Raw genomic sequence first — 17,043 nt, 5'->3', positions numbered from 1 at the left:
AGTGGTGATCTCTAGAAGGGTGTAGTTTTCTCTGAAGGTCTGGTGATGGAGTAGATGGGCCTGTTTTTTTCTGGGGATCCAGCGGGGAAGAAGCTGCACTTCTGGGAATCCAGCGAAGGGGCTGCCCTGGTGTCTCCAAAAATGCTGATTTTATGCAGGTAAGGATCCTGGGTTCCTCCCTCTGCGTGGAGCATCTCACAATGGGATAATGTAACTTTACCAGTCATGCAGTGAGTCATTCAATAGTCTATTAACAGAAGATATCTCCCTGGAGGGAGACATTGTTCTTGGAAGAGATAAGAAAACTGCCCAACACCCAACAGATGGCAAATGGAATACATGCTTATCTTACAAGCCAGGACATTATCCACCCCTTATTCTATTTCCATCTTCATCACAATGAAATCTTACACCCAGTTCTCACTTAAGACCAGGTTTCCCGGTGGTACACCATGGGTGTCCCCATCTTTCTGCATTGCTCACCAAGTGTAACAAGGTCCCTGAGCAAAAACAATCCCATGGAAGTGTTTGTCTTTGCCTGAGGTGGGATTAATCCAAACAGTTTTTCCTAAAATACCTTTCATATGTACCACAGGGACTTTATCTCCATCTACTGTGTGCGAGGGTTTTGACTGGGCAAATGCAACCTATCAATTGAATGCTGTGAAATGCGATCAAGAACAGAGCAAAGCAGGCCAAACTTAATAACAAGGGAAAAACTTTATTACACTACTACTACTACTACTATAAAAGAAAAACGAAAGGAAAAAAACACACACAAAATTCAAAATGAAAACCTTTCACCCAACAAACCACAGCGAGACACATTTGGACCCTTAATCAAGTCTTCACCCTTCCACATAATCAATACTGAGTCCATCAAGGGAGAGAGGAGTCTCCCTTGCACCATAGACCCCCAGGAAACACAATTGCCACCTCTTGTGTTTCCATGTGACACATGGCACTGCCCAGACACACCGGCCAGTGTGACACTCTCCTCTGCATGTCACAGTGCTCTCACCACCAGCCATGGACAGAGACTGCTTATAGGGCCCCTTTAAGGATGCTTTGCCAAGGACCAACAGGAACAACAGTCAGTCCAGTGTCTCATTTTGGGACTACAGTTCCCCCCATTTTCCCCTGGGGCCGAGGATCCAAGAACAGAGATCGCCTTCTCTTCTTCTCTGAAGACGGAGGGCATCCTCACACCCTCCTCCGCTTTTCTCTGTTCGTTCCTGAACTGGTAGTTGCTGAAGAAGGTCTCTTGGCTCACCATTGCATCCCCCTAAAATGCAGTCCCTCTTGGAGGAAGGATTGGTTCAGTCTATGGTTAACAAGAAGAGTCTAGCCAAAAGCCACTCCATCATCTCCCCCCAACCTTCTTTTCCTAACATCTGAGGTCCCAGGCTGTCTCTCTTTCCTTCAAATTGAGGAGGAGTAATATTTCACAAAGCCTTCATTTCCCAGGAAAGGGTTAAATTCCCGGACTCCCCGGACGTCTCCCACACTGGGCATCTTCCCCCCACCTTCTCCTTCTCCTCTGCCAGCAAACTCCAGGTGCCTGCAGGCTCTCTATCTCTTTCCCTCTAGGTTGGGGGGTGGGGGAACATCTCAGACGTTCTCCACCCTTCCGTCCACAGGAGCTGGCCCAGCTCGGCTGCCCCCTGGCCTACCTCCCCAGGCTACATGGCTCCTCTCCCCCACCCAGCTCGCCGCTGGGCGGGGGAGGTTTGCACTCTCCGCTGACTGGAACCAAAGAGAGCGAGTTCTCCTGGGAATTCCACTTTTAACCCCTCTGTGTTCTCAGAGGCGTGTCCACCTTCAATTGGTCACCCCAAGTGTCAGTATCCAAACCTGACCCCTGACTGGATTGACCTCTTCCTTCCGAGAAAATTATTTTCCCGTGTCAAACCACGACAGGGTGTGATGAGAACCCTGCCGCTGACCCTTTGACTGTCAGTAAACCCAGGTGTCCCAGGGTGACGTTGTGGCGCTTGTATTCCCAATCGTGGGTTCTGTTTATGTTTGATATGTTCTGTGCTTTCAGAACTGACTCTGAAAGTGAAGGTTTGTTTTGCCTTGTTATCAGCCGGCTCACCTTCCCCCATGGTCTGTTGGATAGAAGAGGCTAGTGCTGGCTGGCTTGGCTTGCTTTTGCTGGCTTTGTTTGCTTGTTTGCTTTGCTTGCTTGCTCTTGCTCCTGCTTTTGCCTTTGCTTTTGCCTGTTAGTTAGTTTAACTAGGCAGTCCAATTTTTCCCTGGGCTGTTTTTTTTTCCTTTCCCTTTCCTGAATATCACTCCAACCTGTTCTGGACTGGGACCTGGGAAACACCAGGGAACACCGAGAGCCTGCGCTCTGTGATCTGCAGCAGCCACCCCAGTGCCCAGAGCAATCCCCAGCGCCCAGACCCGGGTGACCAGTCCCAGGAGAGACTTTCTGGATTTGTCATCTCTTCAGAGTGGTGAAAAAGTTTTTCTGTCATCTGGTGTTGTTCACTTTTTGGTGCTGGGGAGTGTTTTGTTTATTAAATAAACAGGTTCTTTTCCACTTCTCTCAGAGAAAATTATTTCTGAACCAGGTGGGTGGGGAGGGGCCATAGGGGTTTGTTTTCTGGGGGCTCCTTCCAGAGGTTTTCTCCCAAATTTGCCCTAAGCTAGGACACCCCTACACCTGGATCTCTCACACCTGAATCTCTCATTCCTGAGTCCCAGCCTGCCCAGATGTTGGGGTTCCTGCACACCTGGGCACCGGCACCCCGCCAGACACACCTGGATCTCCCCAGGACACCTGGACCTCCTCAAAACCAACTTGGAACCTCCCCAATAACACCTGGATCCCCCTAGGACACCGGGATCCCCCCAAAAAACACCTGGACCCATGGAGGAACACCTGGAACTGCCCCTGAGACGCCTGAGACCCCTCCAGGAACACCTGGATGCCTCCTGAACACAGTGGGAGCCCCCAGGAACACCTGGATCACCCCTGGGACACCTGAACCTCCCTCAAGGACACCTGGATCCCCCCAAAAACCATCTGGGCCCAACCAAAAACCACCTGGACCCATTCAAAACTCACCTGGACCCACACAAAACCCACCAGGGTCCCACAAAAATCCACTTGGACCCTCCCAGGATCACCTGGACCCACCCAGGGACAGCTGGACTTGCCCCCCAAACTCACTGGGACGCCCAGAACTCACTTGGACCCCCCCAAAACTCACCTGGATCCCCCCCTAAAGCCACCTGGACTCCCCAAACTCACTTGGACCCCCCTAAAAACCACCTGGGACCCCCAAAACCCACCAGGACTCCCCCAAAACCCACTTGGACCCACCCAGGAACACCTGGGACCCCCCCAAACTCATTTGGACCCCCACAAAGCCCACCTGGAACCCCCCAGAATCCCACCTGGCCCCTCCCCCATGACATCACAGGTGTGGTCCTGCTCCCCCACTCCCCTGGGTTTGAATTTTTAAGTTGATTTGTGGCGATTTTTGGTTTCCATTGATAAAAATCTAACCGGGGAAGAGCCAAGGCTCTTTTGGGGTGGGGCTTCAGGAGGGGGCGGGGCCAGAACCCGGAGCTGGGAACTGGGAGGGGCGGGGCCTGAGGGGGCGGGGCGCTTGATGGGCGTGTCCAGAACAAGGGGAGGGGCTAAAGCACAGGGCGGGGCCTGGAAGGGGGCGTGGTCAGTGTCTGGGTGTTCATCCTGCCGCTCCCAAGCCCCCAAATTCCCCCGGACCCTCCCTCACCGCCCCTCCCCCAGCCAGGGGACACATCCCGAAACCTCCCCAGCCCCTCCCTCCTCGGCCCCCCCGAGCTGTTTTCACCTGGCAACCCCCAAATCTTTGGGAATTCTCACCTGGGACCCCCTAAAGCTCACCTGCACCCCTCAAAAATCTCCTCAGGACCCCGCAAACCTCACTTAGGACCCCCAAACCTCACCTGGAACCCCCCAAACTTTCACCTGAGATCTCAAAACTCTCCTGGGATCCCCAGACCTCACCTGGGCAGGTGGGAAACCCCAAATTCTTGGGAATTCTCAACTGGGACCCGCCAAACCTCACCTGGGACCCCCCAAAGCTCACCTAGGACCTCCCCAAAATCTCCTCAGGACTCCCCAAAAGCGGCCAAAGGTGGGGTGGGGCCGGGGCGATGACATCACCTCTTCTTGTTTCCCCTCTCCGGCCGTGCCGCGTTCCCGCGTGTCCCCAACTGTCCCCGGCCATGTCCCCTCCCCGGAGTGTCCCCAGCGGCCATGGAGCCCCACGAGGTGCGACAGTCCCGGCGGGGGGGGTGGGAGGGGACTGGGGGGACATGGGGATGGCAGACGGGAAAGAGGGGTGGCAGGAGGGGACAGGGGAGACACGGGGGGGCAGAGGGCTGGAGGGGACCGAGGGTGGCAGGAGGGAACAGGGGGGGACAGTGGGGGACGAGGGGGTGACAAAAGGGACAGAGGGGACAGCAGAGCCCTCCAGGGAGGGGACAAACGGGAACCCAGGAGGGCACAGGGGCCACTAGGCCCCTGACACCTCCCCTGTCCCCTCCTCAGCTGTCCCCCCCACCAGCTGCAGGAGGCAATGGTGGCCGTGGTGGCCACACTGGGCGAGCTGGTGGCGACCCTGAGAGAACTGATGGCCACCGTGGCCAGGCTGCACAGGGACCTTGATCTTTCACCTCCAGTACGCCCTGCGCCACTACCGTGTCCCCTCCCTGGGCCACCGCCCTGTCCCCTCCCTGGGTGGGACCCTGGCCAACCTCGGGGACACCCCAGGGACCACCTGGGCCTGTGTGAGAGCCCTGGCCAGCGCCAGGCGTGTGCTGGACAGGCTCATGGACAGCTGGGCCCGGCTGGCCAAGGCGGCCACCGAGCTCCGCGACGCCTGCAGGGATGCGGCCACCGGGAGGGGACAGCGGCTGGAGCTGTACCTGGGGCTGCTGGGGGACTTGGTGGCCGTGTGTGATGAAGCCACCGCGTTCCTCTGGGAGCTGCAGCGCCGGCTCAGGGACATCGAGGCTGCCCTGGAGGGGACAATGGAGGTGTCCCCCGATTTCCATGCGGCCTTGGTGGCCACAGTGGCCGAGGCTGAGCAGCTGTGGGAGGCCAGTGCCCGCCTGGCCACGTGTCACCTGCTGGGGACACTTGGGGACATCAACACCCTCTTCTTCTGTCCCTCTCCTGGCCATGGTGGCTGTGCAGCGGCCGAGCTGTGCCAAAGAGCCATGGAGGACCTCCCGAGGCTGCTGTGCACAGAGCAACATCACCACTGGGCCGTCATCAGGTGGGTGTCACCTCTGCAGAGACTCGGGGACATTCTGAGGGCACTTTGGGAGCACTTGGGGACACTTTGGGAAGGTGTGTGGCGACGCTGGTGGGGGCGGGGGGGGGGGTGAACGAACCTCCCCTCAGTGCCTTGCAGGAGACCCGGCTGTGATTTGGGGGCCGGGGGGGTCCCCAGGCAGCCCCCGCTGCTGAGCACTGACCCTGCCCCGGGGGGTGCCAGGACCCCCTAAAAACCACACCTGCACCCCCTTCAGTGCCCCCAGCCCCCTCGAGCACTGACCCCCCCTTCCCCCCACCATACACTGGGACGAGTGGAGACCCCCTCTCGGTTTTCTGGTGGTCGAGATGACCCCGAGATTGTGAAAAGTCCTTTCCTCCCAGCCCGCGCGGGGCCAGAGAAGGAGTCGAGATGCGGAGCTTTGCTTCTCAGGGCTGTTTATTTTCCCTTTTCTCTAACACGCTTTGTCCGCTCTGCTGAGCTCTGTCTAGCAGGTCGGTCTGTGGCAGTCTCCCTGCCCTCAGGGCGCTGTTTGCCTTCTACACTAAAAACTACCTGTACTGTGTTTACAACAACGTGCCAATATCTATCATTTATGTTGGACAGTGTGTCTCTACCTTCAACCAATAGAAAAGTGTCACCATCGCAGCAAGACATGGAGGGTAAGAACAAGGAGAAGAAGGTCAGGAGACGTCCAAATCCCTCCATCTTGTTCCCTTGAACCCGTATTATAAAATGTTAAAATTCTACTTTTCCACCTTGTGTTAATTCACCTACCACGCTACTCAAACCCTTGTGCCTTGTAATTCCTTATACAAAGTTGGCAATTTTCTCCAGGGGCTAAAACCAAATCCACTGGTGTTCTTGTCACCATGCCAAGGTCTCCAAGCCCCCTGCCAGGGTCTTGAGCCATCCAGGGCAGCCAGAGGGATGTCCTGGATTCTGACACCCCCCAAGTACTGAGCAGTGGGAGCCCCCCGGGCACTACCCCCCCCCCACCAAGCACCGGGATAGGGACCGAACCCCCCTCGAACCCTGGGAACCCCCCGAGCACCGGGACCCCCAGGCAGCGCCACCCCCGTGCACCGGGACAGGGACCGGGCCCCCCTCATGCACCGACCCCCCCCGCGCACTGAGCCCGGACTCCCCTTTGTGCCCCCATCCATGACGGAGGTTCCATCCCCTCCCCTTTGACCCCCCCAGAGCTGCAGGACCCCCAGGAACAGTGCTGGGACTGGGGGGGACACCAAGCGCTGCTGGGGCACGGGCGGTTCACCAGCACCAGGGGAGTCCATTAGGGTTTAGTGCTTTCACCCCCCGTTATCTCCCAGGGCCCACTGTTATCATCAGGGTCCCCCCCCAATTTAACGGGAATCCCCCATTCACTGCTTCCCCCCTTCACTGATCCCCCCAAAGCGCTGGGACGCCCCAAGCCATGAGCCCCCTGCAGTGTGCCAGGACCCCCCACTTACCTCCCATCCCCCATCCATGGGAACCCACCCAAATCACAGCAGCACAAGGAGAAGAAGCCAACACCTTCCCCACACCCAGCATGGATCACCAGGACCAAGGATCCGCAGGGCTCTGCCCAACGGGGGTCACTGGGGATCATCCAGCCTGGATCCTCCCATGGGGGATGGAGCAGCAGCAGCGCACCAAGCTCTTCCCTCACTCTCTTCCCTCACTCCAAGCTCTTCCCTCACTCCAAGCTTCTTCCCTCACTCGGGGCACTCACAGAGCTTCTCTTAGTGGTGCCTCCGTTGGTGCTGGGTCAGGGCTGAGCTTGTGGAGAAGCTCTTCCCACACTTCCCACACTCGTAGGGCCTCTCCCCAGTGTGGATGCGCCGGTGCTCAGTGAGGCTGAAGTTGCGGTTGAAGCCCTTCCCGCAGTCGGGGCAGTGGAAGGGCCTCTCCTCTGTGTGAATCCGCTCATGTAGTAGGACACTGGAGCTGGTCTGAAACCTCTTCCCACACTGGGGACACTCGTAGGGCCTCTCCCCTGTGTGGATGCGCTGGTGTGTTCTCAGGTGTGAGCTGCACCCAAAGCTCTTCCCACATTCCAAGCACTCATAGGGCCGTTCCCCAGTGTGGATCACCAAGTGCTCGATCAGGCCAGACCTGCGTCTGAAACCCTTCCCACACTTCCCACACTCGTAGGGCCTCTCCCCAGTGTGGATGCGCCGGTGCTCGGTGAGGTTGGAGTTGTGATTGAAGGCCTTCCCGCAATTGGGGCAGAGGAAGGGCCTCTCCTCTGTGTGACTCCGCTCATGTCTGAGGAGATGGGAGCTGGTCCGAAACCTCTTCCCACACTCCCCACACTCATAGGGCCGTTCCCCAGTGTGGATCCTCTGGTGCTGGATCAGGGTGGAGCTCCGGCTAAAACCCTTCCCACATTCCAAGCACTTGTGGGGCTTCTCCCCGCCATGAGGCTTCTCCACCAGCTCCGAGCTCCGGCTGGATCTCCGCCCGCCTTCCTGGCTCAGGGGGCTCTTTCCTCCACGCAGCTCCCTGGGCTGGGTTTGCAGCCCCTCCTCCTGCGGCATCTCCGGGGCTTTTCCTCCTCCTCCATCCAGATACGCCCAGGGAATGAAAAATCCTGGTTTGGGGAAAAAAAAACAAGAGGAGACCACCTTGGACTGGAGGTTCCTCCTTGCCCAAGTTCATCACAGGAAGTCACTGGGAATCTTGTGTCTGTAAGAACCTCCAAAACACCAAGATTTAGCCCAAAAATCCCACAAACTTCAAGACACAGATCAAAATCTCCCCAAACATCACAAGTCAGCAAAAACCTCCTCCAAAACATAAAGATTCATCTGCCACATAAAACAAAAGCACCAACATGTAGCCCAAGAAAGCTCAGAAACACCAAGATTCACTCCGTGAAAATCGTAGATCCCCCCGGCACCGGCACCTGCTGCATGTGGGGGGAGCAACGCTCCTGGGGCTGGGGGGAGGCTGCAGATACAGGGAGGGGTGGAACCTTCTGCTGCTTCCTCTTTCTGCTCCTCCTCCTGTGTCTATCCTCTTCCTCACACTCCTCTTCCTCCTGCTTCCTCCTTCTCCTGCACAATCCCACCTTCTCCTGCCACCTGCATCGTCTGACCATTTTGTTCCTCAAGCCTGCTTCTCCTTCCCTTCTCCTCCTGCCCCCAGGCCCAGCACCCACTGCCGGCTCCCTCTTCCCCCCAGACCCACAGCATCCCAGCCGAGGGGCAGGGATGGAGCTGGGGCAGGTCGGGCTGGGGCAGCGCTGGGCTCTCGGCGCTCCCGCCCGCACTCGGTCCCCACTGCAGCCGCTCCCGCCAGGACAGCGCGGGGGGGCCCGGCCTTGGTGCTGCCCCACTCCCACCTCCCCAAATTCCCTTCGCGGGGGCGATGGGGCCAAGGGGGGGGGGCGCAGGTGGGGTCCAGGTGGGGAATGCGGGGAGCTGCGAGTCTGCCTGGCAACTGGTGAGTCATCAGCGCCGCAGGCTCTGATTGGCTGAGCTCTGCCTGAGGGCTGCGGCTGCAGCAAAGAGGGGACACCCTGCTCCAGGGGGCATGTCCCACAAACAGGGGACCCCCATGAAAGGAACAAGAGCAAAGTGTCTTTACAAACAGATGCTCTGAATCTGCTTGGAGATAGGGCCAGGGAGCTGTACATAAGGAAGTGACAGGAGAAGCCATTGGTTTCAGAAAATGTTTTCAGTTGATGACACAGACAGCTGCTCAGCCAAGTTCCTGCTCAATTCATGAACTTCCAGAAGAACAACGAAGACTTAACAGAGCCATGAATATCGTTTGCTATACAAAAGTGGGGAGCATATGAAGGGGGTATGTAGTAGGTGGACTGGGAAGCCTGTAGCGCTCAAGTACTTCAGCCAATGGGGAAAGCAGAGGGAGATGTGGCCAGGAGAATTAGGATGAAAAGGAGGCTGTGTCCTCCAACATTTGCAGAGATCCCATGGGGAATGTCCCATGGCCTCTCCCATTTTTAGGAATGAAATTACTTTTTACAGGACTCCTCTGTCTGCTTTGTGGACAGAATCCTCTGGTGATGTCAATTTTTCCGCACACCCTGGGGCAGGGAGTGCAGCTGAAGGTGCCTCACCCACTTTGGGTGATCGGCTCCCTTGGCTGGCGGCGGCACCGGGGATTGATTGGGGACCCGGGAGTGACCAGGAGACAGACGAGAGACACATCAGGGGGGTCTGTGAAGAGTCAGCAGGGACAGAGCACTGAAAATCTCATCAGTGAGTGCCCTGGGATCTTCGGGGAGTGAACATGGCAGGGCACCCATGGAGGGGAGAAAAGGGAAAGCCAGGGAGGGCTCCTGGCCAAAGGGATGATGACCTAAAAATGTCTCTAAAGGGTCCCTTGGGAGAATGCTGAGGTGGTTTGCACATTCCCCCAGAGGTAATTAAGGACATGGGCACTCATGGGGGCAAGAAGGGAAGTGGAGAAGGGATTTGGACAACAGGGGACGGATGGTGTTCGTATGCTGGGAAGGGATTGGGGGAAGGGGAGTGTGCAGCAATATGGTTCAGGCAAGAAGCAGCAGGAGGAATCTCTGTGGTAAGAAAAAGTATGACAGCAAAGAGGAGGAAGAGAAAAATACTCAGGATTGGTTTGTTTTTCAGCACTGCTTTATCCTTACAATTTGCCAGCTGATCCAGATCCTTTCCATGCCCGGTTTCCAGGAGAGGAAAAGCAGGAGGTCAGGATGTCAGGGGTTTCTCTGTGCTGGGCAGCGGCAGCAGCGGGCGCAGAGGTGCGGAACCGGGAGCAGGGCTGGGGGCCTGTGGGGAGCTGCGGGGCCGGGCCGGGGCTGTGGGGCAGCCGGGGCTCAGCGCCGGGCGCTGCCTGAGCCCATCAGCCCCGGGCAGGGCCGGCAGTGGCCCCCGGCCCCCAGGAGGCTGCGGGACGCCCCGGCCGCTGCCCGGCCCCGGGGAGCTGCCGGCCCTGCCCGCCGGGGGGGCCGCCTTTGGACACTGCGGCAGGACAGGCACCGGCTCTGCCATCCGGGCTGTGCAGGGGACCCTGAGCACAAGGAGCAAAACAAAGCAACATCTGGGAAATGCAGAGTGCTCATGGAAGGATCAGGATTTTCTGTGAAAGGATTTGGTTTGGGTCCCTGCAGAAAGGAAAGATTTTGCAGAAAGCTCAGCAGCTCTCAGAGGATGAGCACCCACAGGCAGTGACCGGGCTGCAGGAGTGGCAGAAGAAGGCCCTGCAGCACTTGGGCACAAAGGCACAGCAGCTGAAGGCAAGGAGGGATGAGCAAAAGGCCAAGCTGAAGGCAAAGGCCATGGCAGAGTTCCCACAGCCCCTGAGGGACCAACCCCAGGGCCCAAGGGGGCCCCAGCACCCAGGGGACGGTGTCGGCCACAAGCACCTGGCAGAGGCATTGCCCTCCTGGCCAGGGCAGAGCCCACCCAAACAGCCCCTGGGAAGGAGTCGGGGCTCCAGCTGCAGCCCACAAGGACACTGCAAGCACAGACAGCAGCACCCTCAGGAGGAGTGAGTCCACTCCTGCATGGACATGGATTGTCGGGGCTCTCTGAGCTCCCATCCCACCGGGGACCCACCACACTGCAGCCCTGGAGAACATCCATGCTGGGTCTGCATCCAGAGGCCTCTCCTGTTGGACACAGGGGCCTCTCCATCCACTCTGAATCTTACACCTAAGGGGGGAAAATTGTAAAGGAATGTTTTCATTATTAAGGGAATAAATGGGAAAGCTGAGCTGGTATCATTTGTGCAATCACTATTAGGAGCTGTGGGGGATAGGTATGAAATAAACTAATTTCTTTCTCTTCCTACTCTGATTGCAATTAACTAGGAAGGAATTTGATGGTGGCATTGTAATATTGTAAAAGGTGATACAGAGGCTATTGCTGCTGTACCTTTGTGTCAAATGTCTGGCAAGACTGATGCTGAAGGGAACCCAGAGGTGTGGGCAGTCCCAGAGGGAAAATTCAATTTGGATCCTCTCCAAGTTACTTTGAAGCAACCAGGACAAGTGGTGTCTAAAAGCAACACCTGATCCAGAGGAGGGAAGGAAGGGCTCACAGCCTGGTATGGAGTCCCTGCTAAAGGCAGGGCTTTTGGAGCCAGGGATGTCTCCCTACAGCACTCCTGTCCTGCCAGTCAGGGAATCAGATGGCTTCAATGAGGAGCACAAGAAGAAGTGGTAGAAAAAGCCTCTGTGAAATGACTGAATTTCCTGGCTAAAAACATCTTCTGAGTATTTGAACAAAAAAAAAAAAAAAAAAAAAAGGCAAATGGTGGAGAAAAAGGTTAAATATTTGGGAAATACTGGGACTGAAGATTCCTGGTGGATTTACACAGAGAGGGTCTGGGTAATCTCAGAAGTAACATTTCCCAGGACCAAAAAGGAGCTGCGACAATTCTGAGGATTAATAGGGAATTACACAGCCTGAATTGAGGATTCTCTGTTCCAGCCAGAACACTGTAGGACTTTTTAACTCCAGACAGCATCTATGCTGTGGTATGGACAGGAGAAAGAGAGAAAAACTTGAGAAAATGAAAAGCCAAAAATATTGATGCCTCAGCTATTGTTGGGAAGGATAGATAAATATGATTGTCTAGCAGAAGAACCACAATAGTACAGCCAGGACGAATATAACGCCCCCTACTGGCTGGACAATACCCTCACCTACAGAGGGGTCCAAAAGTCAAATGGACTGTTCCATCTCACCCCCCAGAATGTATGGTTCACCCCAAACCTGTAACCCTCCCCTGAAACATCAGGTGTCTGTGACCCCATTGGCCCAGGTCCTGTTCCAGCCCACCTTGGAACCCCCTTGATAAGGGGCCCCCAAAGGGCCAGACGCCCTCTTGGATCTTCCCCTCCCCTCTTGGAACTTCCTCCTCCCGGATTCCCCCTCCTTGAGTCCCTGCTCTTCCCTTTGTCTCTCCCCTCCCCCATCACCTCAGGCCGGGCCACTGAGCTGTGTCTGGCAGCTCGAGGCAAGGCCTCTCTCCATCCCGAATAAACCTTATCCTCCAAGAGCAATCAGCAGAGATCTCTCGTCTGTACCCACCCAATCAGTCCGTGGACCCATCAAACGTCTTTACAAGCTCTGGCTCTTCCAGACACAGGAAAGAAATTTGAATTGTAGGTGAATGTTCAACAGGGCTATGACAAAGGAATCCTTGGGCCAAAATGTTTCACCCAGTGGCCAGAGTGGACTCATTGCCTGCAGAATTGTGCAGCCACAGCTTCAACGGGAACCGAGGCCCAAAACCTGATGACAACAGGATCTCCAACTGTTCCAGTCTGCCATCAAGTTCAAGCTTTGATAACCAAAAGAGCCTCGCAATGGATGAGCAGTGCTCGGTTATTACAGTGTGAAACTTGTTCAGTGGCACAGGAGGATTCAGAACTGAGGACAGGGGAAGGGTTTAACCCAGCCCCCTGTTTGAACAGCCCACAGAGGGGCTGGGAAGAAACCCAGCACTGCATTCAAGTGACACAGCTCCAGACCCAGCCTGGGCGAGATTCAGGATACATTGCCTGGCCTGAGGCAGAAAATGTCTTTGTGGATGGCTCTTCAAGGGCAGCAGAAGGGAAAAGAGTTCCAAGACACGCTGTTATCGAGGAAAGGGAATCAGACAAAGCCCAGGTTACCCCTCATGGTCAGCTCAACCAGCACAGCTGTGTGTGCTTGTAAGAGCCGGGCACTGAAATGCCCTGAGCAGGAAGGCTTCAATATCTTCTGGTGACACCATCTCACCTAACGGGGGCAAAAGCAATTCTGATTGCTCAGCAGCCACTGGATCACTTATTAGGGTATTTCTAGAAGACATAATTCCAATAAAAGGGATTGTGGAAGCAACAGACTCAGACAGCAGAACTCATTTTACAGGAAAGGTCCTCCAGGGGGTTATGGCAGCCTTAGGAATACAATGGTACCTCCAGAACCCCTGGCACCCCCAAAACTCAGGCTGGGTACAAAGAATGAATGGGGAAAGAAAGAAACACTTCTGGAAGCTGGGGATAGAAACCAACATGCCATGGCTATGGCTTGTGCCATTGGCTTCCTAAGTAGAAGAGCCAGAGCGAGAGTAGATATTCAATTCTCAGCCTGGCAATTGACCTTGGGAATTCCTTACCCTGGGAATTCTCCACCTAATGCAGGTTGCAGATAAGGAATGCACATTTAAAGCAGTTTGTGGCCAGAATCCTGTCTCTGGTGCAATCTCTCCCCCAGGAAGCTGGGCTGGCACAGAGCCTGCCTTGGCACTTTGCTGTTCCAACATCCCAGCAGGACATCGGCTCCTGCCTAAGGAGTGCAGAGCAGCACCACTGGTGGCCAAGTGGCGTGGCCCATGCCAAGTGGCCCCGAGGCCAGAAACAGCCGCCAGCACAGCTGAGCACGGGGGGGACCCCTCAGCCTCGGCTCCAGGTCTCTGCAGCCCCGGAGATTTGCACTTCCCGCCTGCAGCAGGAGGATGGGAGGCCCCCACTGAGCTGCACTGAAGGCAGCGCAGCAGCAGCCAGGGCTCCACAGCGGGGCAAAGCCCTGGGGCTGCCCACACATCCTCTGCTGAAATCCTCGGCCTGGCCACCCTCCTTTGGCAGCTCCAGCACCGGGGACAGCCCTTGCTGCCACTGCTGCAGCTTCAGCGCTCTCTGGGCCTGCCCTGCCACAGCTGCTGGGCAAGAGCACGGGACAATTCCACTCTGGCTCTCACTTACACTCACACACTGCCCTGCCTGTCATGGCATTGATGGAAAATACACCAGCTCATAGACTTTAACATGGTTAACCTTTGATTTCTCTACTCGGGCTTGGTTTGCCTTGGCCCTGGGGAAAGAAATGTTAATGGTTTTGTTAAGGGATGTTACACCACTCAATGGAAATGAGTTTAACACCTCAACACACAGAGATACCCACAAAGATAATGACCAGCAGCAAAACATCAACCCCAGCAGCAACAGCGACCAACACCTACCCCAGACACTGCCCCCCCAGAGCCGCAGACACCTGGTCTGCCAAAGGCTGAGAAGGAAATCCAGCACTTCCCACCTCATTAACAGCAGAAGCAAAGAAATCCGGGTCCAATAGGAAACCAAATACTAAAAACTGCAAAACTTGAAACTACAGAACATTAAACCAGTGGATTTAGACTGGTTCAGACTGTATCAAGTTTGGGAAAAATAGAGTAAAACCCATGTGTCATGGAACGATTTTCTCTGCACACCTGGGCTATGTGGGGATGGAAGGATCTCTGTTGCTCATCCTAGCCAGAATCAAGGAATACCTTGACTCTAACACTAAATAGATTGGTGGAGTTTTGCTTTTTCCTGCAGTTTCAGTGCAAAGTATATAGCATTAGAGTATTTTTAAAAATAATCCTACTTCTATATTGCTGGTTAGGTTTGGTGAGGGATGTAAGAATGAGTTTTTACTCCGAGAAGAATGAGAAAAAAATTAATTGCCTTGGAACTTTTTAGTGTCTTTGTGCATTGCTTTTAGCGATGGCAAAATTTTGGTCAGGGTTTTTCGACATTCACCTTTAGGCTGCATTTTGCAAAACTAGAAGAGATTTAAAGGTGACCTTTTAACTTATAAACATTAAACAGATGATTTGAAGGGGCAAAAAAAAGCCCCAGGTTGTGGCGGGGCACAGGTGAGGTTGCTGAAGGCTGCTCTGGAAGAGAAGCTGCATTCCAGGCACCCAGGAGGAGCTTTAGAAATGCAAATTAACACTGCTGGGGCAGAGTGGGGACAATGTACCTGGCTCTTCTTGCCTGGGTCAGGAATTGGCTGATTCCCTCTGCCCCTCACCCCAAGCTCTGCCTGCTTGCACAGATGGAATCTGCACAGCTGAAGGCAGAGCCCATGGTGAGGATCTCTGACTCTGCAACAGAAATGGGTAAAGCTGCAAACGGAAACAGCAAATGGAGAATGTTGTGAAAACTTCACTAAAATAAAGGGAGGGGGGGGGGTCGTCCCTCTGCCCACTCCAACATCTGCTGTCACTGTCTGTGCTCTACAGGGTGTATCAGAGCACTGGGGCTTTTGCTATAACAAGTTCAGGGAGATCAGTTGGAATTCAAGTATTTGATGATGTAATTAGAAAAAAGTGGTCAATTGATGCAGCCCCGGCTGCAGGGAGCACCCAAAAATGGGGAAAAGATGAAGGGCCACCAGAACAAATCCTACAACACCACGGACCAGCCCCTGGGAACCCGAACCAATTCATATCAGGAGGCAGAGAACCCATTTATCATTTCAATGGCATCATTAGATTACAAGCTGTCCTCGGAATAAGAACCAACCAGACAGCTCCAGCTTCTGACCTTCCTGCCGACCAATCCACTGAAATGAGGAACGGAGCATTTCACAAGGGGATGGGGTCAGATTATCTGTGAGCAGAAAAAACAGGAGTCTGGGGGAAAATAAATGACTCCAACTGATGTTGGCAAAGAGTTGGCAAAGAGTTGACAAAGGAAAGCGCTGAAAAAGATGAGAAAGGAAATAGGACAGCAGTTTATGTATTGGTCCACACATAGAAAGGATGGGAATGGGACACACATTCGTGGCTCCCCGGCACACCAGGGGTTACACGAATGCTGCTTCTCCTCTTCTGTGCTGCAGCAACTCTCATCTTTTTACCATGCTCCACACCTTGGCAGTGCAGCTCATCCAGCAGCTGAGCCAGGGGATGCAGGTGGCAGCCAGGCCTCCTGATCCACAAACGCCTACAAAAGGACAGGGAATGAGGGCACCGAGAATAATCCCAAAACCAAAGAGGACCCGGGAAGAACAAAACAGAGTCAAGGAGTGAATCTGCCCGGAGATAGGGCCAGGCACTTGTAGATAAGGAAGTAACTGGGAAAAACCATCAGTTCCAATAAATGTCACAAATTGACCCAGAGAGCTCCTAAAAGTCCCGCTACATTCCTGAACTTCGAGGAGAAGAACAAAGACTTAACAGAGCCATGAATATCGGCTGGTATACAAAAGGAGGGTGCATATTAACGAGGACAGGCAGCAGGCGCATCGGGAAGTCTGAACCTTCCAAGGACCTCAGCCCGTGGGCAAAGGCACAGGGAGATGCGGCCGCGAAAATGAGGATAAAAAGGAGGCTGCGGACTACAACCACGGCAGAGAGCGCACGGCAAATGCCCCACGGCCTCTCCCCCTGCTCGGCAATAAAGTCACTTTTACAGGACTCCTCGCTCTCCTCCGGCCACAGAAACCTCCGGCGACGGGAATTTCCTGCACGGTCCCGGCCGCGGGGCAGCCCCCTCGGTCCTACCCACAGCAGCCGGGCCGAGCCAGCGCTGCTCCGGCAGCGGCTCCTGCCCAGGCCCCGGCGGGAAGGAGACCGCGGGCAGCCGCTCCCGCCGCGCCTTCAGCCCGGGGCCAGCATGGCCCGGACACGGCACCACCGACCCGCCGCAGCCCCCTGCCGCCCCCTCCGCCCGCAGCCAGCCCCGAGCCCCCGCAGAACCCAGCGCGGCTCCCACCTGCGCCGGGGCCGCCTCCGAGCTCCGCCGCCGCCGCCTCACCGCGCTCCGGCCGCTGCCGCCGCTCCCGGGCCCGCACAGACCCTCCTGGCGCCAATGGCGCCGCTGCCCGCCCACGGCCGCCCTCAGCCCGCCGCCGGGGCCGTGCTGCGCCCCGCTCCCACCAATCAGCGCGCCGCAACCGCGACTGACGGCACCAGCGGCCAATGGCAGCGAGCTGGGGGCGGGCTCTGCGCACGGCCCAGACTCGCCCCGCGCTCTCAGGGCCCCCCGCGC

The 17,043-nt window shown here is 55.8% G+C and overlaps 1 protein-coding gene across 1 annotated transcript; it reads right to left on the bottom strand.

Annotated features, from left to right (window-relative positions):
- Window positions 1–5,702: 5,702 nt before the first annotated feature.
- On the bottom strand, window positions 5,703–16,926 carry LOC100220454 (uncharacterized). Its single transcript, XM_072921184.1, has 2 exons — window positions 16,768–16,926; window positions 5,703–7,878 (listed from the first exon to the last, which is right to left on the bottom strand). Exon 2 carries the CDS (start codon window positions 7,823–7,825, stop codon window positions 7,028–7,030), a length of 798 nt encoding a protein of 265 aa, XP_072777285.1. The 5' UTR covers window positions 7,826–7,878; window positions 16,768–16,926; the 3' UTR covers window positions 5,703–7,027.
- Window positions 16,927–17,043: the final 117 nt, after the last annotated feature.

Source organism: Taeniopygia guttata, chromosome 35 (genome assembly GCF_048771995.1).
Source record: "Taeniopygia guttata chromosome 35, bTaeGut7.mat, whole genome shotgun sequence".
Lineage (NCBI taxonomy): Eukaryota > Metazoa > Chordata > Aves > Passeriformes > Estrildidae > Taeniopygia > Taeniopygia guttata.
This window is presented reverse-complemented; position numbering and strand designations above follow the sequence as displayed.